The sequence below is a fragment of the Microtus oregoni genome, unplaced genomic scaffold (assembly GCF_018167655.1).
Source record: "Microtus oregoni isolate MIOR12 unplaced genomic scaffold, Mior012 000012F_ref0000307, whole genome shotgun sequence".
NCBI classification, from domain to species: Eukaryota; Metazoa; Chordata; class Mammalia; order Rodentia; family Cricetidae; genus Microtus; species Microtus oregoni.
The window spans coordinates 23,886,814-23,912,891 of NW_024543071.1; the positions used below are offsets into that span (position 1 = coordinate 23,886,814).

At 43.0% G+C, this 26,078-nt stretch overlaps 2 protein-coding genes across 10 annotated transcripts in view; one reads left to right on the forward strand and one right to left on the reverse strand.

The window, feature by feature from the left end:
* Nucleotides 1-16,616, reverse strand: part of LOC121453960 (60S ribosomal protein L31-like) — a 30,060-nt gene extending 13,444 nt beyond the window's left edge. The window contains exon 1 of the mRNA XM_041661049.1: nucleotides 16,581-16,616. Within this exon, the coding sequence (XP_041516983.1) occupies nucleotides 16,581-16,601 (21 nt within the window). The 5' untranslated portion in view covers nucleotides 16,602-16,616. The remainder of the gene's footprint in view (nucleotides 1-16,580) is intronic.
* Cpeb3 (cytoplasmic polyadenylation element binding protein 3) overlaps nucleotides 1-26,078 on the forward strand; it is a 185,740-nt gene that overhangs the window by 16,674 nt on the left and 142,988 nt on the right. For 4 of the 9 annotated variants that reach the window (XM_041661037.1, XM_041661043.1, XM_041661044.1 and 1 more), the window contains exons 1-2: nucleotides 16,604-16,766; nucleotides 17,679-18,709. In XM_041661037.1, coding sequence (XP_041516971.1) covers nucleotides 17,690-18,709 — 1,020 coding nt within the window. In that variant the 5' untranslated portion in view covers nucleotides 16,604-16,766; nucleotides 17,679-17,689. Of the gene's footprint in view, nucleotides 1-14,753; nucleotides 14,773-16,603; nucleotides 16,767-17,355; nucleotides 17,461-17,678; nucleotides 18,710-26,078 lie in introns of those variants that run through there. The other 5 variants (XM_041661041.1, XM_041661040.1, XM_041661038.1 and 2 more) reach the window with 3 other exon arrangements.

The window sequence follows — 26,078 nt, forward strand, 5'->3', positions numbered from 1 at the left end:
CTGCTTCCCGCCCACTACTACGCCAGGCACTTCTGCCACATGCGTGCTCTGAACTCTGCCGTGCCTTCCCTACCACGATTCACTAAAACTGATGGAAATATGAGCCAAATAAACCTTTCCTCCCTGAAGTGGTTTCTGTTAGGTTATTTTGGTCACAATGATGCAGAAGTAACTAACACAGAAAATTGGCCAGTCAGTAACTGTGACTAAACCTGACCACGTGGTTCCTAAGCCTTTGGGATTGTTTGTTTTTGAACAGTTTGGTGATTCAGGCTAGAGAAGCCCTGGAGTGATGTAAGAGCTTAATAGGCCCCTGGTTATTTTCTGTGTCTAACTGCTGAGAGTGCTTTAGACAGTGGACCTCTGCGCGGCAGAGATATGTCTGGTGCTGTTTCCAATAATGACAGCAAAGCCCTTTGGGAGAAATTGAGTCCTAACTGCAGCAGGAAAAGTACCTGAGCCTGGACTATCCAATTCCCAAGAGAAGCTGGTCAGATTGGTTGTGTGACATACTTTTGTAATCCCCAAATCTAGGAAGGATGATGCTGAGGACACCTTGAGCTATATAGTGAGTCTAAGACCACGGATTCACAGGAAAGAGAAGTGTTAAAAAATGATAGGGGTAGGCTTGGGAAGATGGGTCCGAGTTGCCAAGCCTGACAACTAAGTTCCATCCTCAGGAACCATGATGTGAAAGGCAAGAATCAAGTCTCTAAAGTTGTTCTTTAACTTTAACGTGCATGCCCAGGTGTGTTAGTGCCCGTCTCTACTGCAAATGCTAAATAAATTTAATAAAATCTTTAAAACAGGTATGGTGGCACTTACCTGTAATTTCAGTACTGGGATCGTAGAGGCAGGAGGATGAGGAATTCATGGTCTGTCCCAATTATATTGTGAGCTTGTGGCTAACCTAGGCTACCTGAGACCCCATATCAAAAAACAAAAACACCTTTTTAAAATGTCTTAATAAATATGCTAAGATATATATTTGGCTCTTGTATAAGCTAGGAAAGTGCTGTACTACTAAACTATGTCCCCAGCTACTCTTGATTTTATTTAATAATTCATTTGTGTGTGTGTTGGGGGGATGACATGTACATATTTGGGCAGGTGCCAGAGCAGGCCACAGGATCCTCTAGAGTTGGAGTTAAAGGAGGCTGTGAAACAGGTTCACTCATCAGGACATGGATTCACCAATTAGACTAGGCCAGCAAGCCCCAAGAAGCCTCCCATCTCTGCTACGCAGCAGTGGGATTACAAACGTGCCCCATCATGCCTAGCTTTTTATATGGGTACTTTGGTTTTTTTTTTTTTTCAATTTTTTTTTCCTTTCAAAAATTTACACTTCCTCCCCTCCTCCCATTCCCCTCCTGCTCCCTCACTCCCTCTCCTCCCTCCTCCTCCCTCCTTAAGAGTGGGCAGGGAACCCTGCCCTGTGGGAAGTCCAAGGCCCTCCCCCCTACATCCAGGCCTAGGAAGTTTTGCATCCAAATAGACTAGGGTCCCAAAAAGCCAGTACGTGCTGTAGAAACAAGTTATATGGGTACTTTGAACAGAGGAGCAAATGATCTTAACTGTTGAGCCATCTCTTCAGCATCTATCATTCCTAAGCCTGAGTTTCCTTAAAACAAGACAAACAAACCAATGACTGGGAATGAGGAGATGCTTGGAAGGTAAAGGCACTCGGCGCTAAACCTGATGATCTGAGTTCAATCCCCAGGACTCAAATGCTGGAGGGAGAGAACTAGTGCTCCTCCCCTCCACATACACACAATAGATAAATGTAAAAAAAGACGAGAAAAAAGAAAACCCAAGCAAAAGAATGATAGTTTTTATTATTTAGGGCTATGTGACGATTAACTCCCTAAGTCAGTGGTTTCAACCTTCCTAATGCTGTGATCCTTTAATACATGTGGTGACCCCAGCCATAAAATTATTCTAATTGCTATTTTATAACTTTTCTACTGTTACAAATCATAATGTAAATATTATTGGAGATAGAAGTTTGCCAAAGGGGTTGTAATCCACAAATTGAGAGCCACTGCCCTAAGGCATAAGAAATTCGATTTTTCTGCCTTGCTCTGGCTGTCCTGGAACTCACTCTGTAGACCAGGCTGGCCTCAAACTCACAGATCTGCTTGCCTCTGCCTCCCAAGTACTGGGATTAAAGGTGTGTGCAACCACCATCCAACAAGAAATTCTTACATGGTTCAGAATGTTAGCTAGTATAAACACCGCTATTCTCAATACACTTTTGTGTATTTAATAATACTTTTATTAGTTTAAAACTAATAAAAAATAAAAAGAAACTATTAAAAATACCTGTATCCTTCCACCACCACCACCACCACAAAAAAGAAAAAAGAAATCCTTATCCTGTGGTGGTGGAGGTCAGACCTCACTAAGCAGGAAATACAGGTCTGTAGGAAGAAGCGGAGTAGAACTATGTGGTGGCGCATGTTTTTAATTCTGGAACTCAGAGGCAGAGGCAAACGGATCTCTGTGAGTTTAAGGCTAGCCAGCACTATATCATAGGTCTCAAAAAATAAAAAGCAAGTCAGGAGTTCTGGCTGGTAAGAGCCTATTCCTCTGTTAGTCTGACCCATGTGCTCCTGGTACCAGTTGATATTAAGTAGGAAGGAGACAGACTCTATTCTCAGTTTAGAATTTCTAGGTAGGAGAGGGGAACAGAGAAAAATGTAGAGCTCAATAAAAATCAATAAAATAAAAAAGTTAAAAAAAAAAAAGAATTTCTAGGTAGTTCAGCTGCCTCCCAGGATTAACTTTATTTATTTTTTTGGTTTTTTGAGACAGGGTTTCTCTGTGGTTTTGGAGCCTGTCCTGGAACTAGCTCTTGTAGACCAGGCTGGTCTCGAACTCCCAGAGATCCGCCTGCCTCTGCCTCCCAAGTGCTGGGATTAAAGGTGTGCGCCACCACCGCCCGGCTCAGTATTAACTTTAGATCGCATACATTGACCTCTACTGCTGTAGTTTGTTAAAAATGCTTTCATACACACTAACAGAGATTTAGATCCAGCAAATTTTAAAATTGTCCCCATTTTACTCTAGAGGAAGCTAACTGAAACTAAGAACATAGGCTTTTACAGGCATATTGTTTACGTATAAATTCTGGTTCCTTTGCTTCCCTAAGTTATAATCTGTGGCTGGCCTGGTTGCATAGGCTCATCATCAAAGCTGTTTGGGAAGCTGAAGCAAGAGGACCCACAAGATCAAGGCCCACCCTGGTCTGCAGAGTGACTTCACGGCCAACCTGAGCTAGCCTCAAATTCCTGGGCTAAAGTATTCTTTTTGTATCAGATCTTTAATACTTGGGAAGACAGGGTACACAACTGCTCCTAGATTTTTTTTTTTTTGTCATTTTTAGGAAGACTAGGTTATTGAGTTCCCTGAGTAGAACTGGCAGTAGACTGGACCGTAGCAGAGTGTTGCCTGTGGCCTGAATACTTGCTACTGTTATTACTGAGGACCAGAAAAGTGGTAGTGGGAATAACTGCTTAGACAATCAGATGTAGATACACTTTATTCATTTATTTTTGAGACAGGGTCTCATTTAACTTAACCTTGTCTCAAAGTCACTATGGGGCCCAGGCTGGCCTTGAATTCCTGATCCTTCTGTGCCAGTTTCCTGAGTGCTGGCATTCCAGGCATGTGCCACTATGCCTGGTGACAACTAAATTTGGTAAGCCCATGCCCTTTCCACATGTCACCTCTTACACTATTAAGCCGATCCCCGACTACTGTGATGATGTCACTTCTGTTAGCATCTTGGCAGGTAGTCTAGTTTTTCCAAAAGTGGTAGCATAGACAGTTGCTATACTTTTTTTTGTTTCTCATTCCTCAAGAAAATATCAGTCAGTTAGGTATAGTGGCACATGCCTGTAATCCTAGCCTCAGGAGGCTGAGGCTGAGGCAGGAGGCTTGTGAATTTGAGATTAGTGTGGGTCCCATAGGGTAACTGTCTCAACAACACAGGGTAACTATCTCAAACAACAAAAAAAGTGAAAAACACCTCTGATTTGGGTTTATGGGGTGGATTTGGGTTTATGGGGTTAAAGCAAGGCCCCAAGGAAGGCAGTCTTCAATAGTAGAAGACAAAGACAGCCTACATTAAGTGAACTACTGAACAAGTTACAGTGTAAGTAACAGCACCAACAAAACAACCTGATGGGTAGGTGGTACACAACTTTCAGCCCAGCAATCAGGAGGCTGAGGTAGGTAGATCTCTGTGACTTAGTTCAAGGATAGTCTGGTCTATATATTGAGACCCTATCTCAAAACCAATAAAACTCACAGGTGAGTTAAGAGAATTGAGTTATTCTTTGCTTGGATCTATTCCTTTCTCTAAGCTGGAGATCAAACCCAGGTCTCTCAACACACTAGGGAGACACTGCTACTGAGCTATACCCCAGTCCCAGATGTACTGTGTAGGAACTGTGTTTTATAATCTTTCTGAGCTTAAACTTGACTTTCCCATGGTGGGGCTCATGTATTCATACATCCTGGTAGTGGATTGTCCCTTCAGGATGTAGCTCATGAGCAGTAAGGTTCATGCCCTTGGTGAGAAGAGTATGGGCTGGATTCCAGTCTGTCCGGCTCTCTCTCTGGTGCTGAGGGTGTATATACAACCTGTTCAATGGAGGGTGAGGGCGGGCGCCATACTGTATTTACTGCCCTAGCTGTTAGCATCAAGTCAGGTAATAAAGGGAAGGGATTTGCTAAAGTCCAATTCCCCGTGTAAGAAAGGCACTGATTCTGTAGATACTACCCGGCTTCAAATGAGACGATCCCGGGGTTACCTGAACAGACACTCCGACTTTGTCCTTATTGTGACAATTTCTATGACTCATCAGATTGGATAGAACCTGATAATTGCTGGCTGCTAATGCGGAGATTGTAGCATTACCTCGAGTCTGGCTAGGCTTTTCTCTCAATCCGTTAAGACAAATCAGTTGTCTTTTTACTTTCAGACAGGTCTCATGTGGCCCAGTTTGGCCTGGGCTCACTAGAACTGATGACCTTGGACTCTGGGTCCTCCTGCCTCCACTCTAGTTCTGGAATTATCAGGATGTGCCACTGCACTGGGCTTTGATGAGTCATTTTCTGGAAGACAGTCGTGCTTATTTTGGGACACTCAGAGACTTGCCCATGGGTAGAATCTGGCTAAAGCTTCCCTTGGTTTTCAGGCAAAGGCCATCCATATAGGTTTGCTTCAGTTGTAGAAAGGGAAGTTTTCTAAACAACCATTTGCCTTCTTTCTACACCTTTGAAGTTCAAACTGTTTCTGTGGCTGTGTGGATCGAGGAAAAAGGAACCTGTTTGTGTGAGTCACTAAACAAAAGACAAGGCTGGTGTCAACCTGAAATGAGGTCCTTGTTCTGCAATAGTGTGTGAGTTTGAATAGGGAAATCACCTAAGTGCCTCTTCTGCTGTTAGAGATAGGAGCAGTGTTTACCTCGAAGGTTTATTGCAGGGACCAAATGAAATGAATTCAAACAGATGCGGTTCTACATTCCTGCAGTCCCAGCATTCAGAAGGCTGAGGCAGGAGGATGAGGAGATGAAGCCTAGCTTGGGCTACACAGGAAATTCCAGGCCATCTGAACTACATAGTGAAAGCTTGTCTCAAAAATGAAGTAGAAAACAAAGAAGAGGATTTTGTTTCTCCCAATCCTTCTGCCTCTACTTCCTGAATGTGGAGATTGCAGACTTGTGCCACTATGCCTGGATATGTTTGTCTGCCTTTATAATAAATTTAATGTGTATGTGAGTGTATGTCACAAATGTGTGCATGTGTGCCTGCAAAGGCCAGAAAAGAGTCACGTCCCCTGGAGTTGGTGTTTCAGGCAATTGTGAGCTCCCTGATATAAGCATCGAGAATGTGAACTAGGGTCCTCTTGAAGAGCAGCATGCACTCTTAACCTCTGAGCCATTTTTCCAGCCCATTTGTCTGGTTTTGAGAAAGTGTCTCATTCTACAACAGGCTTAGAACTCATAGCAATCCTCCTGCCTCAGCCTCTAAAGTGCTAAGATTACAAGCACATGCCTCAGACTTGGCTTTATCTGTTTTATAAAATAATTCTTGTAGTTTTTTAAGTCTTCAGAAAGAGAGTTACTATGATGAGAATAAGACAGTGGAAAAACTGGGCTGTAGGGAGAGAGTTCAGGGCACTTGCTCTAGCTGGAGAGGACCAGGGTTCAGTTCCCAGCACCCTACCAGGCAGCCCACAGCCACCTGTAACTCCAGTCTGGGCAATCCATTGCTCTCTTCTGGCATCCTCAGGTACCAGACACTCAGGTAGTACACATGTATATGTGCGGGGAAGCACTCATACGTATACAATTAGACAAAACAGTTAAGTGTGGTGTGGCGCCCTTGTAACCCGTGCACTTTAGAGATAGAGACAGGAAGGCCAGGAATGCAAAGGCAGCCTGGACTTGGGAGCTTGAGGACAGCCTGGGTTGTGTGAAACTCATCTCAAGTAAACAAAACAAATGAATAAAGAAAAAGAGAGAAAAAACAGAAAAAGAACATTATGAGAGGAACTCAATTTACATTGATTGGGTCAAATCTAAAAAAAAAGTAACAGTTTATTAAGAGAAAATTTAGATGCTGATATAACTTCAGATTTTTATAGATTTTTTTGGTTTTATGTGTGTGACTGTGAGTGAGTGAGTGTGTTTATGTCAGAGAACAATTTCTGGAAGTTGGTTTTCTCCTATCAAGTGAGTTTTAGGAATTGAATTTAGGTTTATCAAGCTAAGTAGCAAGTGACTTTTCCTGCTAAGTCATCTCTCTGACTCTACAATTTACAAAAATAAAGTAAATGGTTCTGGAAATCAAGCTTTGGGCTTGATCACACTAGGGGAGTTCTCTACCATTAAACTGTTCCCTTGGTCCTCATGAATTTTTAATGAATAAACGATATGTAAAAATATCTAATATGGGGCTGGAGAGATGGCTCAGAGGTTAAGAGCACTGGCCCCTGTTTCAGAGGATCTGGGTTCAATTCCCAGCACCCACATGGCAGCTCACAACTGTCTGTAACTCTAGTCCCAGGGAATCTGACACCTTCACACCAACGCACATAAAATAAAGTTAAATAATAATAAAAAATATCTAATACCTTGAGCTTTTTTTTGAGACTCAAAATGAATACAAGGGGAATAACTTAGCAGTAGAACACTTACCTAGGATGTATAAGGCCCTTGACTCAAGGGCCAGTATGATACAAGACAACTATTTAAAAATAAAGATTCAAGGAAAATCCTAGAAATAAGTATCCTACAACAAGAGAAAGGATAGATTAATTATATTAAACATTATATCATGCTTGTTAAACATAGTAGTTTTGAAATACCTGTAATGGTATGAGTTTTTCTTCATCTATTTTTTTTTTTTTTTTGGTTTTTTGAGACAGGGTTTCTCTGTGGTTTTGGAGCCTGTCCTGGAACTAGCTCTGTAGACCAGGCTGGTCTCGAACTCACAGAGATCCACCTGCCTCTGCCTCCCGAGTGCTGGGATTAAAGGCGTGCGCCACCACCGCTCGGCTCGTCATCTAATGTTAACTTAGAAAAAAATCTATTAGTCTTTATGAGGCAAAAACTATACCTTGTTTTTGATTGGTTAACAAATCTTGTCCAGCATCACCACAGAGCCTAGGTTACAGTAGCTAGTTTAGCAAGCAAACCATGAGGAGTACTGTCCTCCAGTACACCTGTGCTCCAGGGAACTGGGCGATTCTGCCCACGTGGTCAGTGCACACCTCACAGAACAGAAGCCGGGAAGATTTATACGGAAGTCACATTTGGAAGGTTACTATATGAGAGACATATATGATATTACTGTAGAGAGTTAAGAGACAGGATTATACTGGGTGAAAATGAAGAGGAAGGGATGCAAGCAGAAATTTAGGAGGCAGAACGAACAAGTTTTAGTGACCAGTTAGACTCCCTCAGTGAGGGGGAAGAGGAAGAGCAAAATCCTGCCTAGATTCTTAACCTTTTTTTTTTTTTTTTTTTTTTTTTTTGGTTTTTCGAGACAGGGTTTCTCTGTGGTTTTTGAGCCTGTCCTGGAACTAGCTCTTGTAAACCAGGCTGGTCTCGAACTCACAGAGATCCGCCTGCCTCTGCCTCCTGAGTGCTGGGATTAAAGGCGTGCTCCACCACAGCCTTTCATTCTTAACCTTGAGTGAGGAGACTTGGGGTGGTGTTCTTAAATAGGATAGGCCAAACAACTTGGTTACATAGCAGATTACATAGGCTTTCCTCAAAGCAAATACACATAGCACACCTAACCCAAACAAAAATCTGTGTACTTTTTAGTATTGGATCAAAACCACACATAATGGAAATATGTATATATATATATATATATATATATATATATATACATACATACAAACATACACAGACATATAAATACATATATAAACCAATCTATCTGTCTTATCTATCACTATATTCCAGTCAAAGGGTTATTATCAGAGCATATAAAAGTAGACACCTGGAAGAGAAAGGGATGAGAGACTCCAAGAACAAAAGAATTAAATGGACAGACTGATAGGAGAAGAGAGGCAATAGAGAGATGTGTTTTTTTGAAGAGTTAGAAAATTAGGTATTTTGCCACCTGCTTTGTGCAGTATCCCAAAGTTTCCTTAACTCTCCACTCCTTTCCCAGGCAGTGTTATATCCACAGAGCTTACCATGGTCCCTTTCCTAATCAAATGCTTTCGCTGAACTCTGGAACTCCTGTTTACCTAACAACCTCTCCGAGGGCCTTCTCTAGCCTCCCTCCTGCCTCAGCCTGGTGTTGTAAGCAAAGGTCAGAGGTCCAGTGGCAGACGTTTTCCCCACTCCCTTGCTAGACAAGTTTTCTCTGTGGAACAGCCCTGACTGCCCTGGAGTTCCCTTTGTAGACCATGCTCCAATTTAGAGATCTGCCTCTGCCTTCTGAGTGCTGGGATTAAAGGCATGCACCACCACTGCCCAACTAAATATATTCATATTAGTCCAGTTTGTTATTTTCATTTATGGTTAGTGTTTTTGTGATTTGTTTTAAGGAATTGATAGGGCTGGAGGTGTAGTTCAGTGGTCAGAATATGTGCTTAATGTGTGTGGGCCACGGATTCAATCCTCAGTACCCAAACGAGTCAATTGTTCTTTACCTTAATATTGTGAAGATATTCCTCTAGATTATTTTCCCTTTGGTATTGGGGATCCATTCCAGGACCTTGCACATGTGAGGCCAACACTGCACCACTGAAAAAACACTCCCAAAAAAACAAAAAGAAAGAAAGAAAAGAAAATTGAATAACCAAAACCCATGAGACCAATGTGAAAGGGACCACCCAGGAAAGAAAGTGGCCAAGAGGAGATGGAATAAAATAAGACAGGGTAATAAATAGGGCTGAAAATATAGTCAAAATGCCGGGCGGTGGTGGCGTATGCCTTTAATCCCAGCACTAGGGAGGCAGAGGCAGGCGGATCTCTGTGAGTTCGAGGCCAGCCTGGTCTACAAGAGCTAGTTCCAGGACAGGCTCCAAAACCACAGAGAAACCCTGTCTCGAAAAACCACAAAAAAAAAAAAAAGAAAAAGAAAAGAAAAGAAAATATAGTCAAAATGCATGATCTAAGTGGATTAAATTGGTACAATAAAGCCCATGTTTTATACAATGAATATATACTAATTTTTTAAGTATTAAAGTAGTTTAGAAACATATCCAGAATTGAGAGTGTTTTTTTCTTTCTTTTTGTCTCATGTGGTCCAAGCTGTCCAAGAACTTAATAATGTAGCTAAGTATGACCTTGAACATCTGATCTTCTTGCTTCCACCTCCTGGGTGTTGGGATTATAGGTTTGTGATTGTGGCCGACTTCCAGTGTAATTGTCCTTCTAAATAAAGTATAGAATCTTGGCTGCTTCAGATAATAAAAAGACATTATTTATTGGTAAATCCATTAATTCATTCATTTATGTGTAATTCATTCATTTATGTGTTATATATTGAGCTAGGAAAGGTGGTATATACCTGTCTTTAATACTTGGAAGGTGGCTGTGTTCGCTACTATATTGCCAGTGCTGTTGCTAGATACTTGAGAAGCTGAGGCAGGAGGATTACTTGAGCCTATAAATATGAGACTAACCTGAACAACATAGTGAGACATGTCAAAAGAAAGAAAGAAAAGGTGTATGCATGGAAAACCTAGATGCTATCTGTTTATAAGCAGTATTATAGAAGTGCTAGTAATGAAAGAAGAGGCCGGGCGGTGGTGGCGCACGCCTTTAATCCCAGCACTCGGGAGGCAGAGGCAGGCGTGAGTTCGAGACCAGCCTGGTCTACAGAGCTAGTTCCAGGACAGGCTCCAAAGCCACAGAGAAACCCTGTCTCGGAAAAAAAAAAGTAATGAAAGAAGATTATCCCAAAAAGGAATACTTGGGCTGAGTGTGGTGGCTCATGACTGGGAGGCGGTGTCAGGTGGGTTTATGTTCAAGGCCAGACTGGGCTACAGAGTTCCTGTTTCAAAAAAATGTATTTGGCTATTTTGGTTAAACACAAAATGAGGTGCAGGAAGGTGGTGATTGTGCCTGTGTTCCTAGGGTTTAGGAGACAAAAGATGGGGTCTTAGACCAAGCATGCTAGTTAGACTAGTAGAATCAGCCATCTTAGGTTCAAGTATGAGGCTAGAGACTCTGCCTCAATATAAAGTGGAGAGCAACAACAAAACAAAAAACAAAAAAACTACTAGACTGGAGAGATAGCGCAGTGGTTGAGAGCACTGACTGGTCAAGGCTGTGGTGGCGCACACCTTTAATCCCAGCACTGGGGGCAGAGGCAGGCGGATCTCTGAGTTCAAGGCCAACAGGCTCCAAAGCCACACAGAAACCCCATGGTGTGTGTGTGGGGGGGACACAATGACACTGACCACTCTTCCAGAGAACCTGGGTTCAGTTCTCAGCACCCACATAGCAGCTAGCAATTGTCTGTAACTCTAAGATCTGACAGCGTCACATAGACATACCGGCAGGTAAAATACCAATGCACATAAAATAAAAATAAGTTAATTAAGAAACACAAACAAACAAAAATGGTGTCACCCTCTGACTTTTTCATGTGTGCTCACAGATGCAGAGAGGAATACCACACATACACTACAAACCAATACAGAGAGCCTTTGTCGAGTTTGTTGAGTGCCCTCCTAGGTTTGCCTGATATGTACTCTTGGTATTTTTGTTTGAACTATTTTCTTTTTAGGTCTAAAATCTCATTTTAGGAAAGTAGAGCAGATATTAGTGGCTCACTTCTAAGTACAATAAGTTTCCAGGAAGTATGGGTAGTGCTCATTATCACCCACCAAGGGTCAAGACCAAAGTTTATCTTTTTCTAGCCTTTGAATTACCAGTAGACCTGTACTTAGGGTCAGCTGGATTAATAAATGTTCAAGTAAACCATTTCAAACATGCACATGAATAATAAACAAAACAAAATGCATAAAAATCCTTTTTTGGGGGTAGGTGCTGGACTAGGTAGCAAAGTCTCCAAGATTGGAGCTAGTGTGAATCCTCCTGTCTCAACCTCTAAAGTGTTGGGATTGCAGGCACATACCTCTATATATAACTTCTACCTAAATTGTTAGCGTTTCCCCCTCCCCCGTAGAAATAACTGGACATAGAGCTTAAGGATGCAGTTTAGTTGAAACAGTGCCTTCATAGCATGCATGAAGCTCTGAGTTCATCCCAGCACTGCATAAACTAGATGTGGTGGTACACCCCCGTAACCTTATATAAACTAGATGTGGTGGTACACCCCGTAACCCCAGCACCATATAAACTAGATGTGGAGGTACACCCCAGTAACCCCGGCACTGTGTAAACTGAATGTGGTGGTACTCCCCTGTAATCTCAGCCCGTGGGAGGGACAGGAAAAGAAAAGAAGACTAGAAGTTCAAAATCAGCTTTGGTTAAAAGGTAAGTTGCAGGCCTGTTCAGACCTTGTCTCAAAACCCAACCAAACTGGGCATGATGCTCATACTTTTGATCTTAGCACTTGAGAGCCAGAGGCAGGTGGATCTCTGTGAGTTTAAGGCCAATCTGGTCATAGCAATTTCTAGGCCAGCCAGGGAAACATAGTTAGACACTGTCTCAAACAAAACAAAACAAGAAATTCACCAAAACAACAAACAAAAAGACAAAAGGAAGGACAAAAGAAAAAAATAACTAGGAACAAAGACTACTAAAAGATGCAAACTGGTAATTTCTGATCAACTTTACTTCTGATTTGTAAGAAAGGGAAACAGAATTGAGAGTTGTAAATGCTGCTTAGCATTTTCAGATCTAAGTTCAATCAGCACAGTCATCAGCTGACATTTACTCTGAACCCCATGGGTGAATGGCATGGAACCAGATTCCACAAGAAATATTATCTTCTGCCTACGCAAGCAAACTTAGCTCTTGAGTTATTGCTTTCAGGAGCTATACATAATGACAGTTGATGTTAATAGGCTGTGAGATTCAGCCTGAAATCATTATGTTAAAATAGGGACAATCACATCCCAAGTTTCTGTGGTAGCACCTGTAGTCCCACCACTTGGGAGGTAGAGACAGAAGTACCAGGAGTTCAGCTACATAGCAAGTTCAAGGGTAGCCTGGGCTAAATTAAATGACCACCTGTTTGAAAAACAACCAAATATCTCCCTCTACAATTCCCCAAAGTAGAAACTGTATATATATATACACATATATATCTTGAACAAAGAAGTCATTGTTCAGTAGTTATACTCTTAAGGTTTTAAGTTATTTACCAATTAATATCTTATCAAATACTATTTTTCTTTCTTTCTTTCTTTTTTTTCGAGACAGTGTTTCTCTGTGGTTTTGGAGCCTGTCCTGGAACTAGCTCTTGTAGACCAGGCTGGTCTCGAACTCACAGAGATCCGCCTGCCTCTGCCTCCCGAGTGCTGGGATTAAAGGTGTGCGCCACCACTGCCCGGCTCAAATACTATTTTTCATTGAGAGAGTTTAATTTTATTTGATCACTATATCAATAATGCAAGGTAGACTTTCAGGTAAAAATAGGGCGAGTTGATTCAAAACATATGGGTAAAATTCTTTGCATGAGTATATATATTTATGTGTGTTTGTGTGTATGTGTGTGTGTGGGTGTGTGCATGTGTGATTAAGTGCAAATGGAAGCCAGAAGTCAAGCTCAGGTGTCATTCCTCAGCAATAGTTTGCTATTTTTTTTTTTACTGGGGTGGAGATGGGTGGGGGCATGATGCAGTGGCCCTCTGTTGTGGCCAGAATGGAAAGATGGGGAGGCCAAGAGCCTAAAGTATCTAGTTATCTCAGGCAGTCTCCCACCCATTCTGCTTAGATCAGAAGAGATATGTCGAGGTCATGGTGATATGGCCATAGACTTTTTAATCAACTCTCTATAGGTTTCAGGCATCCTGATTCCATCCATCTCCCAGTACCTTCATATCCATCCACACTTGCAACCTCCCTGCTTTTTTTTTTTTTTTAAGACTATCTCTGAACTTGGACTGGACTTGCCTATTAGGAACCTACCTGTTTCCCCTCCACCCCCCAGCTTTGGATTAATAAGGGTCCAATGCTGCTATGCCTAGGTTGTTTTCTTTTTTTTAATGGGTTCTGGGGATCTAACTCAGGTTCTTATACTTTATCAACTAAGCTATCTCTCCAGCCCATTTTTGGTTTGTGTACAGCCCAGGCTGTTTGAGTGCTCATGGCTATTCTGTTGCCTCAGCCTCTCTAGTGCTCAGGTTATGAGGTGGGCTTTTTCTCATCTAGTAAAAAGTCAAATACAAAGAAATCCTGAGTTGGGTGTGGTGGCACAAGCATCTAATTCCAGCACTGGAGAAGCAAAGACAAGAGGATTTGTGCAATTTTGAAGCCTGTTTGATCTACATAGCTAGTTCCAAGTTATCCAGGGGGTACAAAGGGAGATCCTGTCTCAGGCAGTTTTGTTAGATAGATAAAATGTCAAACATTTTTGATTAAAACCTATTTTTACCTTCAAGGTCAGTAACTCGTTTAGTATTAAGGGACTTTTAAAATTCTGTATTAAGAGGGTTTTCTTTCAGCAGGTGTGGTAGTACATATCTCTAACCCCAGCTCTTGGGGGAGGCCACATGATCCAGGTTAGCCTGGGCTGTGTAGGGAAACCTTGTCTCTTGTGTCTCAAAACAGAACAAAGCAACTGGGGGTGGGGGCTTTAAGTGTTTATCATTCTCCTGTAGTTCTCCGCCCATTTTTTTTATTCCACACCCTAATCTCTTTCTTTCTAGTAGGGTTCCTATTGCTGGCTATCCAGCCATTACCATCATAATTCCATTTAAGGTAGCTCGGCTGGATCTATTTATTCTGTACTACAATCTACTTTCTCTTTTAGCCTTGCTTCCTAAATCAAGTTGACAACCCAGTTTATTTTTCCTTCTTTTATTTCAACAACTCCTGGTCTAGATTGGTTAGGAGGCTATAATATAATCTGGGCACAACCTCTCCCCCTTGGAATCTGTATTTACGAGGTTTCCTCCTTTCTTGGCTGAACGTGCTGTAGCCCTGCAGAGTACCTTGTGAAGGACTTCAGCCCCCACAGTCCTCTGTGTGCGCATGCCCACTCTTCTTACAGTTGTCAAAGTGCTTTTCCAGAGCGGTCACATAATCAACCCGAAAGAAGAAATAAATACTGTTCATTTTTCAATTTTATCGCTCTTTAAAAACTGGACACTTAAAGGTAACTGCTGCTATGAATTCATTACTTGAAATTGGGTTGTTGCATGTAAAAGCCGATCTTTTGTGTGCGGTGGGGGAGGGGAAACAGGCATCTATTTCTCAGACTTTGCTATATATAAGCAAAAAAACCTCCAAGTCAAATTATACAGGCAGTTATTTAAGGATACTTCATATTGACTTTGTAAGTTTTATCTTAATCACTAAGTTAGTTTTTTAAAAAGATCTTATTTATTAAAAGGTGGGTCTTGACCTTGACAGTAAATTTATACAGAAAGCAAAATTTGTATTATTTTAAAAGAGTATTGAAAAAAAGGGGTGTTTTCTTATAACATTGAGAATTTCATGAGGTAGTAGTACTACTAATTAAAGTCATCATAAAATATTCCGAGTCTAGGTTACTTTTTGGCTTGGGGGTGGGGGGTAAAGTACAGCATTTTTTCCCATCAAGAGCATGCAGTTTAAGCTAAAGGCATTAACAAAAAGCATTGCATACAAACAGTAAGAAAAGCTATACTAAATAAAATCTAATACGTATTTCAGCCATGATGATATAGCCATTGTAAAGAAAATTCTCTCTCACCAAAGCACTCAAATTCCAGAAGTATAACGGTCTACTGCAGCACTGTAAGAGGGAAGTGTGAGCAACTGTGACCATCCTCTTTGGCAGTGATGGAACTTTGTGTTGTCTGAGTCCGAGGTTCACTGTCCTCTGTGCTCTATTTATAATACTAATCAAAGCCATTGTTTTACATAGAGGAAACTGAGGAGCATAAAAGCAATCTAAAGCAAGCTTTATTGATAGTAGCAGGCAGTCGGCAATCCCTGGTGCATACTGGGCTGGGCTTTTTTTTCCCAGGGGAGGGGAAGAGGCAGGGAATAAGAAGGCAAGTACGGTGATTGAGAAGTGAAATGTTTCCCTAAGTCTACTATATTCTTTGTACACCAAACTTTGAAATGAAAGATGCGATCTGTTAAGCATTTTAATGATAGTTTTAATAAAACAGAACAGTTAATCCGACTTGTCTGATATCCTTTGTGCAATAGTTAAGAGAGACGATACCTCCATTTTAAGAGTTGTTCAATAGTCCAAAGGCAGAGCTGTTGTGTGTATCTAAATGCCCTTTTACAAATGTCCCATGAAAGATGCTTCTCCAGTATATGATTTAATTAACTGTATTAAATATATTAATAACTTTGTTGCAACTGTATGGAGTCATCTAAAAATTATATGTTTGGTCATAGCGCCTTTAACATTTCAAAATATTTGTTTTCAAGGTCTCAGCCCTGTAATATTCAGATATTTAAAGCAATTAACATATTCTGAGACAAGCTAATTCAGTGATTACTACACACGTGAAAATCTTTTGGTTTTTGAGTGATTACTGTTTTCATTCTTGAGTAAGAAAACAGGTTGTATGGCAGAGGTGAACATAGCTCTTCTATGTGAAGTGGAAAATACCATACACTCCTTATATGGCTAAATGAAGCAGTGAGGGTAATGTACTATAATTACAATGTATGAGAATTTGGGACTTTGTACTCTCTATTTTTAACAGTTGCTAGCATATGGTAATTCGGGGTCCTCAAACCATAGTCTTTCACTGTTAATACTAGTGATAAAAGAATGGATTCTAAATTTGCCAGTCTTGTGACCGAGGCAGCAGCAGGAAGATTCAAAAATGAAAATCTGGCAACCCCAGAATTATCTTGACTGTCTACTTAAATCTCAGAAGCATTTTAAAGTCCCGCCCCCACTCCATCTCACAGACTTCCTCCCTCCTCCTCACTCCCCACCTCCCTCCCTCTGACCTCAAATCCAACCAGAAGCATTTCTCCACTCTGCAGAGAATTTCTCAGGCTCCCGTTGAGACCTGAAACGCCAAGAAGCCAGGAAATCTCTTGGGCGGCAGAATTGGAGAGGAGAAAATTGGAGAATAAGCAGAAAAAAACCACAATCCTTAGAGTAATAAGAAGCAAACACGTCTAAACGTTTCAGTAGGTTTTCTTTCTTTTCCTCTTTCTTCCTTCTTTCTTTTCTTCTCTCGTGGGTTTTTTTTTTTTTTTTTTTTGAGTCAGGTTTCATTTATACTAGGCCGGACTCGAACTAAGTATTCAAGGCTGACCTTGAATGTTTGATCCTCCGGAGTACTGGGATTACAAGCCTGCGCCACCACGCCCGGCGATTTTCCTCTTTTTAAAAATTGGATTTTCTTTTATACTAAAACGTCTCCTAACAAAATGGAGTAGCTGCCGCTACTAAGAGACCATAGAATGATTGTGCAGCTGAGTTCTTCCAACAAATGCCTAAGATTTCCTCTCTCGTGGTTCGCTGCAACCAAGTGAAACAATTATCCGCGGCAAGAAGGCAGTTTGCTAATCAAGAGGGCTGTCTTTTTCTTGTTTCTTTTTCTTTCTTTTTTAAAGTGCTTCAGCTGGGGAAGGGGAAAGAGAGGGTCGGCACCACGTCTTTTTAACCTTGCTGAAGGACGCAGCACTATTTATTGACGTATGCAAATAACTGGGGGAGGGTGGTGCTTGGGAAAAAACAGGAACCAGAATCAGTTTCTCCTCGCAGGGTGTACGCTCTGAGTTCCGGTGAAGGGGAAAGAGACGTGGCGAAATTGCTGTCTTTCTGTCTTATAAGCACATCTCTCACTAATACAGAAAAGGGACCGAGACGTCAGAAAGGGTGAAGACGCTCTCAGTGTTTTTAAGAGACCTTGCTCGAGCCTTCCTACCCCCCTCCCCCAGCCCGACCTGCTCTTCTAAATGCGAGATTATGGATTTGCATTGCAATTGGCTAGTGGCGGTGGCTCTGGATTTTCGCAAGTAAAACACCCGCCCGCTTCAGTGAGGGTATTCATGATCACACTGACAATAACGCATCTCTCTTTCTTCCCGTTTCAGCTGCGCAAACCATGCAGGATGATTTACTGATGGACAAAAGCAAAACCCAGCCCCAGTCTCAGCAGCAGCAGCAGCAGCAGCAGCGGCAACAGCAGCAGCAGCAACAGCTCCAGCCCGAGCCCGGCGCAGCCGAAGCCCCGTCCACGCCCCTCTCCTCAGAGACCCCCAAGCCCGAAGACAGTAGCGCAGTGCCGGCCATCAGCCCAGCCTCGGCCCCGCCAGCCCCCAACGGCCCCGACAAAATGCAGATGGAGTCGCCGCTCCTGCCGGGCTTGAGTTTCCATCAGCCCCCTCAGCAGCCGCCGCCACCGCCGCAGGAGCCCGCGGCGCCCGGAGCGTCGCTGTCGCCGTCCTTTGGCAGCACCTGGTCCACGGGCACGACAAACGCGGTGGAGGACAGCTTCTTCCAGGGGATCACCCCGGTCAACGGGACCATGCTCTTCCAAAACTTCCCGCACCACGTCAACCCGGTCTTCGGAGGCACCTTCTCCCCACAGATCGGCCTGGCACAGACCCAGCACCACCAGCAGCCGCCGCCGCCCGCGCCGCAGCCGCCGCAGCCAGCGCAGCCCCCGCAGGCGCAGCCCTCGCAGCAACGCCGCTCGCCCGCCAGCCCCAGCCAGGCGCCCTATGCGCAGAGGAGCGCCGCCGCCTACGGCCACCAACCCATCATGACCAGCAAGCCGTCCTCATCCTCGGCTGCTGCGGCCGCTGCTGCCGCGGCCGCCGCCTCCTCGGCATCGTCCAGCTGGAACACGCACCAGAGCGTGAACGCAGCCTGGAGTGCCCCGTCCAACCCGTGGGGTGGCCTACAGGCCGGCCGGGACCCTCGCCGCGCTGTTGGCGTGGGCGTGGGCGTGGGTGTAGGGGTACCCTCCCCGCTTAACCCCATCTCGCCGCTCAAAAAGCCCTTCTCCAGCAATGTGATCGCGCCACCCAAGTTCCCTCGTGCGGCCCCGCTCACCTCCAAATCCTGGATGGAGGATAACGCTTTTCGAACCGATAATGGTAACAATCTGTTGCCTTTTCAGGTAATGCCATGTGCTCTTGCACACACCTTGCTCCCGCCCGTTTCTCCCCTCTTCCCGGGTTATCCACCCGCCGTTATTTAGGAGGGATGGTGAATTGCAGCTCCCCTCAAACCTTCTGGTTCACTGGGACTATTCCACTCACCCTGGGTGGGGGTGGGGTGTGAGGTTGGGGGAACATTGTGACTGCTTGCGGGTAGAAAAGGGCCTTTTTTCCTTTCCAGTTCATTTCCTCCTTCACTGTGCCTGTGTTTCTTATTTTGGCCCTCTTTGACAAATGAAGCCGCAAGTGTATATAGCCAGGTGCGGGAGTGGTCCCAGGAGGAGTAGGCTGAGATTCCTATCATTTTAAGTAGCTACACATTTTCACGTTATGCAATCCTAGGTTCAAGGTGCCGGAAAGCCATCCACGCCCAAACCACCCTGGCTTTATACTCTTAAAGCGGTTAACAGCCTTTGAGTGGTGCTATTTCAAATAGTTGCATATGCTCAACTAAGCTAATGCGAACACATGTGTTTATGTCTCACTAAGACGCTGGAATCACTAATAATCAGCACATTGCCCCTGCCAGGAAATTATGAGTGTGAGATTCCAATAAACACCCTATAAGGGACTGAAGCAGAAGAGTGGAAATTCTAGGGGAAATTATTCCCATGTTACTTAAAAGAAGGATTTAGGATTTTTTGTTTTTTTTCCAGGAAAGACAATAGGACACGACCTTCAGAGCCATATTGCAATGGAGTCTATTTGCTAGCTAGCACTGAAATATTTAAAGCTGCAGTGTCCTTCACCAGTTGGGTTATTTAAGAAGACAGTGCAGATCAATTACACCATTTGAAACTGGGCAAAGTGAAAGTCTTGCAACTTTAATGAAAAATGAGTCTTGTGCCTTGGTATTAAATGCCAATGCAAAACCCAGGAAGTGCTCCCGACAGAAATATTGAATAGAGAAAGTGCCCTTGTGTCTGTTGCTTTCTCGCAAAAGTCTGCAGCCACAGCAGTAGGCAGGGTCCTGGACAGCTTGGATCCGAGAGAGTACTAAGAGTATGTGTTCATTGGGAGCCTTTGCCCTCTAGTAGGCACTTAGCAGGCACCTGGGAATTGGTTTGTCCATAAGCTTTTAGGCTCTGTTGTGAGAGGAAATCTGGGCGTGGTGGTGAAAGCTTGTAGTTCAGCACCAAGGCCTGGCTATAGGATTAAGAATTCAAGCTCAGCCTGGGTTACTTATATGTTCTTGTCTCAAAAAAGAAAAGAGAAGGAATCCTTTGACCCCTGCTGACAGATGAGAGCCTGGCAGTTTCACCAAGGGAGAATCTGGTACAGCTGGAGCCTTCAGTTTGCTAGTCTTTACTTTTCAGGTGTTCGGGGTGGGTCCTATCATGTTGAAGGAAATGGGAGCATTGAAAGCATATCTGAAGGCTAGAGTGAGAATTTTGGTTCTCGACATTCAAGGAGGTCTGTGAAACCTTTAGGTTGTGTTTAGGAGTTGTGTTGTTTGAGTTTGGGGGCTTTCCCTGGGTGGAGCTCAGACTGGTGCCCAGGTCTTGCTCGTGTTGAGTGCACTCCCTGTGGAGCTACATTCTTAGTCCTAAGGAGAGGCTTCCATGAGCCAGCTTCTCCCAGGATTTCAAAAGGGTCGTGCAGGAATGATAGATTCCAATGTTAAGGTACAATTTTAGTTTTTCAACAGGCTCTTCCGTAGCTTGTGCTCGCCTCAGAGCACGCAGTTTGCTGAGGACGACCTTGAAATCCCAATCCTCCTTCTTCCACCTTCCGGGTGCTAGCTTACAGACTTCTGCTACCACACTCCTAGTTTATTTCTTTGCATTTTAATGCATATTTTAATAAACAGAGATGCTTTACAATGGCATTCGTTCTGCAGATTGAGAAAGGTGAGTCGGACAGGAAGGAGATGCTGTTGGCACTGGGAAGGAGAGCCATCTGCCTTGACAGCTCCTCATTTTATTCTGAGGCTTCCTATCCAAACCCACTCAAGAAGATAATATAGATTCCTATTCAGTGTGTGTGCGCGCGCAGAGTGAGAGAGCAAGTGCACTTGAGCTTACATGCCTGGTATATGTGTGGAGGTCAGAGAACCTCGTGGAGTCTGTTCTCTCCTTCACCTTTATGGGGATTCTGGGATTAAATCGATTGACAGGTTTTCAGTCTCCCTTAAATTCTTGTCTTGAATTCTCAGGAGTTTATTAAATCTAAATACAAACACTTTTTATTTTTCCTTATTTATTTTGAGACATGAGGCCTTTCTACATTGCCCAGAGTGAACTCCTGGCTCAAGTGATCCTTTGACCTCTGCCTCCCAGGCACGTGAGATTACAGTTATGTGACATCATATCTGGCTATTGAATATGATCAGTCTTTACTAATTAGCACCTTAAAAGGGGATTGGGTCTTATGTTGGCAAATACCTTTGATCGTAGCACTATGAAGATCTCTCAATTCCAGGCCAGCCTGTTTGAGTTCTAGGACAACCAAGGACTATTCTGGACAGTCCAAGTACATATAAACCCTGTCTTGAAAAACAAAAGTATTGGGTAGGGGGGGTTGGAAAGAAATAATCCAAAATTTCACCAATTGTGGAGGGGCCAGAGATATGGCTCTGATAAAGTGCTTGTCATGACAGCATATGGGGACTTCAATTTTGTTCTGAAGCATCTGCAAAAAACTGGGTGTTGACAGGTGGTGGTGGCTCACCCCTTTAATCACAGCACTTGGGAGGCAGAACTCACTCTGTGAGTTCGAGGCCAGCTTGGTCTAAGAGTAAGTTCCAGAACAAGCTCCAAAGCTACAGAGAAACCCTATCTAGAAAAACCAAACAAACAACAAAAAAAACTGGGTGTTAGGACTGGAGAGATGGCTCGGCAGTTAAGAGCACTGACTGCTCTTTCAGAGGATCCAGGTTCATTTCCCAGCACCCACATGGCAGCTCACAGCTGTCTGTAACTCCAAGATCTGACATCCTTACACAGATATGCATGCAGACAAAACACAAATGCTCATAAAATAAAAATAAACAAAAAACCTGGGTGTTCTGGCCCATGCCTGTAATCCTAGAGCTGGGTCTCCTAAGGCTTGCTGGTCAGTGAGCTGTAGGTTCAGTGAGAGGGCCTGTCTCAGACACTAGTGTGCTCAGTAGCCTGTGGTGAAATCTTGTTTGTATTCTAACAAAGCTTGCTTGAAAGATCAGAGGGCAGAGCTAGTTACTAGTTAGCCGTAGAGATGCACCAGTAACCTTCAGGTGTGGGTGCTGGGAATTGAACCTGGGTCCTCAAAGAGTAGTAAGTGCTCTTACCTGCTGCTGGACCTTTCGAGTTTTGAAGTAACAATTGTCTTGAGAGTAGTTGGACTGAGTGGTGCACACCTGTATGCAGTCAAGAGGTTGAGGCAGGAAGATGCCTTGGCCAACATTGTGAAAAATCTGGTTTTGTTTTGGGACAGGGTCTCTCTACATTGATATTCCTGACTGTCCTGGAATTCACTATGTAGACTAGACTGGTCTTGAACTCATAGAGGTCTGCGTGCGTCTGTCTCTTGTTGCACAGTGCTGGGCTTAAAGGTCTGTACCACCATGCCTGGCAAAACTCTTCTTCTTCTTCTTCTTTCTTCTTTCTTCTTTCTTCTTTCTTCTTCTTCTTGTTATTATTATTATTATTATGGCTTTTCAAGAAAGGGTTTCTCCGTGTAGCTCTGACTGTTCTGGAATTTACTTTGGAGGCTGGTCTTGAACTCAGAAATCCGTCTGTGTCTCCCAAAGACTGGGGTTTAAAGGCATTCCCCACCCACTGTCTGGCAAAATCCTGGAGTAACAGATGGTTGAGTCATCCTGTGGGTGCTGGAAATTGAACCCAAGTCTTTTGGAATAGCAACCAGTGTTCTTAGCCACTGAGCCACCTCTCTAACCCCATGTCAAATATGTTTACAAATACAGGTATCTTGGTTCTTAATGAACAAAATTTTCATGTTTGTGCATTTATTTAAGTCATTTTTTTTCTAGGGGTACTTGATATATTTTGTTTCTTTAAATTGAGAAGGTTTTCTTTGTGTTTTGTTTCATGTACAGGGTTTTACTATGTGGCCCTGGCTGGCCTGGAGCTCACAAAGGTCATCTGATCTCTTCACCTTCCAAATGCAGAAGTTAAAGCAGGGCCTGGATTCTTGATTTGTTGTTATTTGGAGATAGTCTCACCTGATTAACCAGGGTTGGCCTGGAATTTGCTATTTTCCTGTTTCATTCTCCTGAGAGCTTAGATTACAGGTATGCAGCGCCATACCTGGCCTAAACCGAGAAGTTTATTTCATGGAATACCTATTTTTTTTTAAAGATTTTATTTTTAATTGTGTGTGTGTGTGTGTACATACATATACACGGACAGTACAGCTGGTGTCCACAGGGACCAGATGATGCTGCTGGATCCGCTGGAATTGTAGTTGCAGGTATCTGTGAGCTGCCCCACTCCTAGTTGCTAAAAATAAAACTCAGGTCCTCTGCAAGAACGGTATGTGTTCTTAACCCCTGACACTATTTTTCAGTTTTAATTATTATTATTTTTTTTGAGATAGAGATGGATTCTGTAATCCAGGCTATCCTAAATCCTACTTTATAGCTCAGGTTGGTCTTAAATTCAGAGATTCTTTGCCTCAGCCTCTAGAGGTTTGGATTATAAAATGTAAACCACCAAGTGAGGCTCTTTAATTTTTGTTTTTGGGTTTTTAGTTGTTATTGTTTTTGTTTTTTGAGACAGGGCTTGGATGTGGTTTTAGAGCCTGTCCTGGAACTAGCTCTAGACCAGGCTGGCCTTGAACTCACAGAGATCCACCTACCTCTGCCTCCTGAGTGCTGAGATTAAAGGCGTGTGCTACCACCACCCAACTCCAACAGTATCTCTTATAATGTGTCGTTTTGTTTTTGTTGTATATTTCTGAGATAGGGTCTCTTGTAGTTCAGGCTGGCCTCAAACTTGCTTTTATAGCCTGGGCTGCCTAGGACACTTCTGTCTCAGCCTCAGGCACTTCTGACAAGCAGGAAAAGTTCATTTTTGTTTGCAGTGCTACTTCACTTTCTTTGTCATTTCCACTGTCACAGTAACCTTATGTGGTTTATTTTGTAAAAGCAATCACTGCCTTCAGTGTGGCTTTCTAAACCACACAGGCTTTCTTACTCCAATAAACTTGATTGGTTTTCCTGCCTTGAGGTGGCTACTTCTTTAGGGATTACTTGTATCTAAAATCTGTTTCATTTCTGTAAATAAGCGAGGTCCTGAGAGGTGAGTGACATCACTGGGGTTGTAGAACTCTAGCCAGTTTTATTGCTACATTCTGTGGTTTCCTGTGGTGCTGGTGCTGTCAGAATTTGTTTAACTTCAGTTCTCTTTGGTCTCCAAAGGGATTTGGTGATAGAACTGTTTACTAAGGCTTCAATGTTATTTTGTGTGTATGTATGTGTATGACTGTACTTGTTTATCAGGTGTGTATGGATTTGGAGGCCGGAGGGCAGTTTCTGGTGTCATTGTTTGCTAGTCATTTTATTTTTTGAGACAAGGTCTTATTGAACATGACACTTACTGTTTCTGCTAGACTGACTGGCCAGTGAGCACACAGGATATGCCTTTTCTGTCTCTCTCCATCTGCAGTGCTGGGATTACAGGCAGGGACTGCTACACCCAGTTTTTATGTTGAACTTCTAATTCTCCTCTCTCCATGCCCTGAGTTCTGGGGTTACAGGTGTGTACTACCACTCCCAGGTTTTTGGAGAAGTTGGAGATGAACTAGGTCTTGTCATCCAGTTCAGTCTAGTCTCCAATTTAAGACTCCCCTGCTTCAGCCTCGGTCATAGGCAGCCATAACCACTCATGGCTTTATTGATATTCCCTATTAGGTTGGCGAATCTTCTCAGCAGGTCTCAAGAACAGTGGGACCTTCCAGGGAGGGAACTGCACAGGTGCCACTCTGCTGCATTATGAGACAGGAGAGCCTGTGTACGTCAAAGGACTAGAAAAGAGGTTATTCTGGCAGAGTGGTGGTGGCGCATGCCTTTAATCTCATTGCTTGGGAGGCAGAGGCAAGTGGATCTCTGTGAGTTTGAAGCCAAGCCTGGTCTACATAGCTAGTTCCAGGACAGCCTCCAAAGCTGCACAAAGAAACCCTGTCTCGATAAACCAAAAAAGGAAAAGAGGTATTCTGTCTGTTTGGTAAATTTAGGCTGAAGCAACATTGTTGTTCAAGAAAGTTTAGAAGGGACCTTTGGAGGCCACTCAATCTCTGATGTCTCCATAGGAAATCAGGTTTCTAGTATGTGACTTGCCCAAATTCAGGTGGGTAGTTTATGTTAATGGTAGGGTTTGGACTCAACTCTGCTTCACAATTTGGGGGAAATTATGCGACTATTTCATTTATAAAGTGAAAATGATAATACTTTACTTTGAATTGGGCCACAGTAATTGTTATTGCAGTGATGGCCAGAATCTCTGTGAGAACACATCACAGTACAATATGGCCACTGTTTTCATTCAGTGCCATCTATTGAATAGTCTAAAATATTGTGTAATGTTATTTATTTTTCTTTTCTGTTTGCTTAGGATTGTGTTTTCTTTTTTTTTAAATTTTTATTATTTGTTTTATGTGTATGAGTGTTTTGCCTGGATGTATATATGTGTATCATGTGTGTGAAATGTCAGAGGAGGCCAGAAAAGGGTCTCAGATCCTCTGGAATTGGAGTTACAGGTGGTTGTGAGTCACCATGTACGTGCTGGGAATTGAACCTGGGTCCTCTGGAAGAGCAGCCAGTGCTGAGGGTCTTTAAAACTTTATAGACGTGGAAGAAGGAAATGGCAGTGGTGACACACACTTGACCACTTAATCAATAGTCACCAGGCCTATCCCTATTGATTTATATAATTTTGGGGAAAAAATTCAATTTATTTCTTCTTGTCTCATTCCAATTTAGATATGATTATAGAAAATTGTGTCTTCTCTGGTTTGTGTCTGGTTAAATGTCAGTGTTACCAGGAAGAAATTCCTTACATACATTGTGGAAATAAAAGTACTAAAGGGCTGGGAATGTAACTGATGTAAGTATGTATGCCCTGCATGAGGCCTGGTTTTACCAGTGTCCTACCTACTCCATAAAAAGTTTAAAAATAAGCTGGGCATGGTAGCACATGCCTTTAGTCCCAGCACTTGGGAGGCAGAGGCAAGCAGATCTCTGCAAATTTGAGGCCAGTCTGGTCTACAAAGTGGGTTCCAGGACAACCAGGGTTATATAGCCCTGTCTTAGAAAAAAACCAAACAAATTTAAAAATAAACATGTCAATTCAGAATTTTTTTTTTTCAAGACAAGGTTTCTCTGTGGATTTG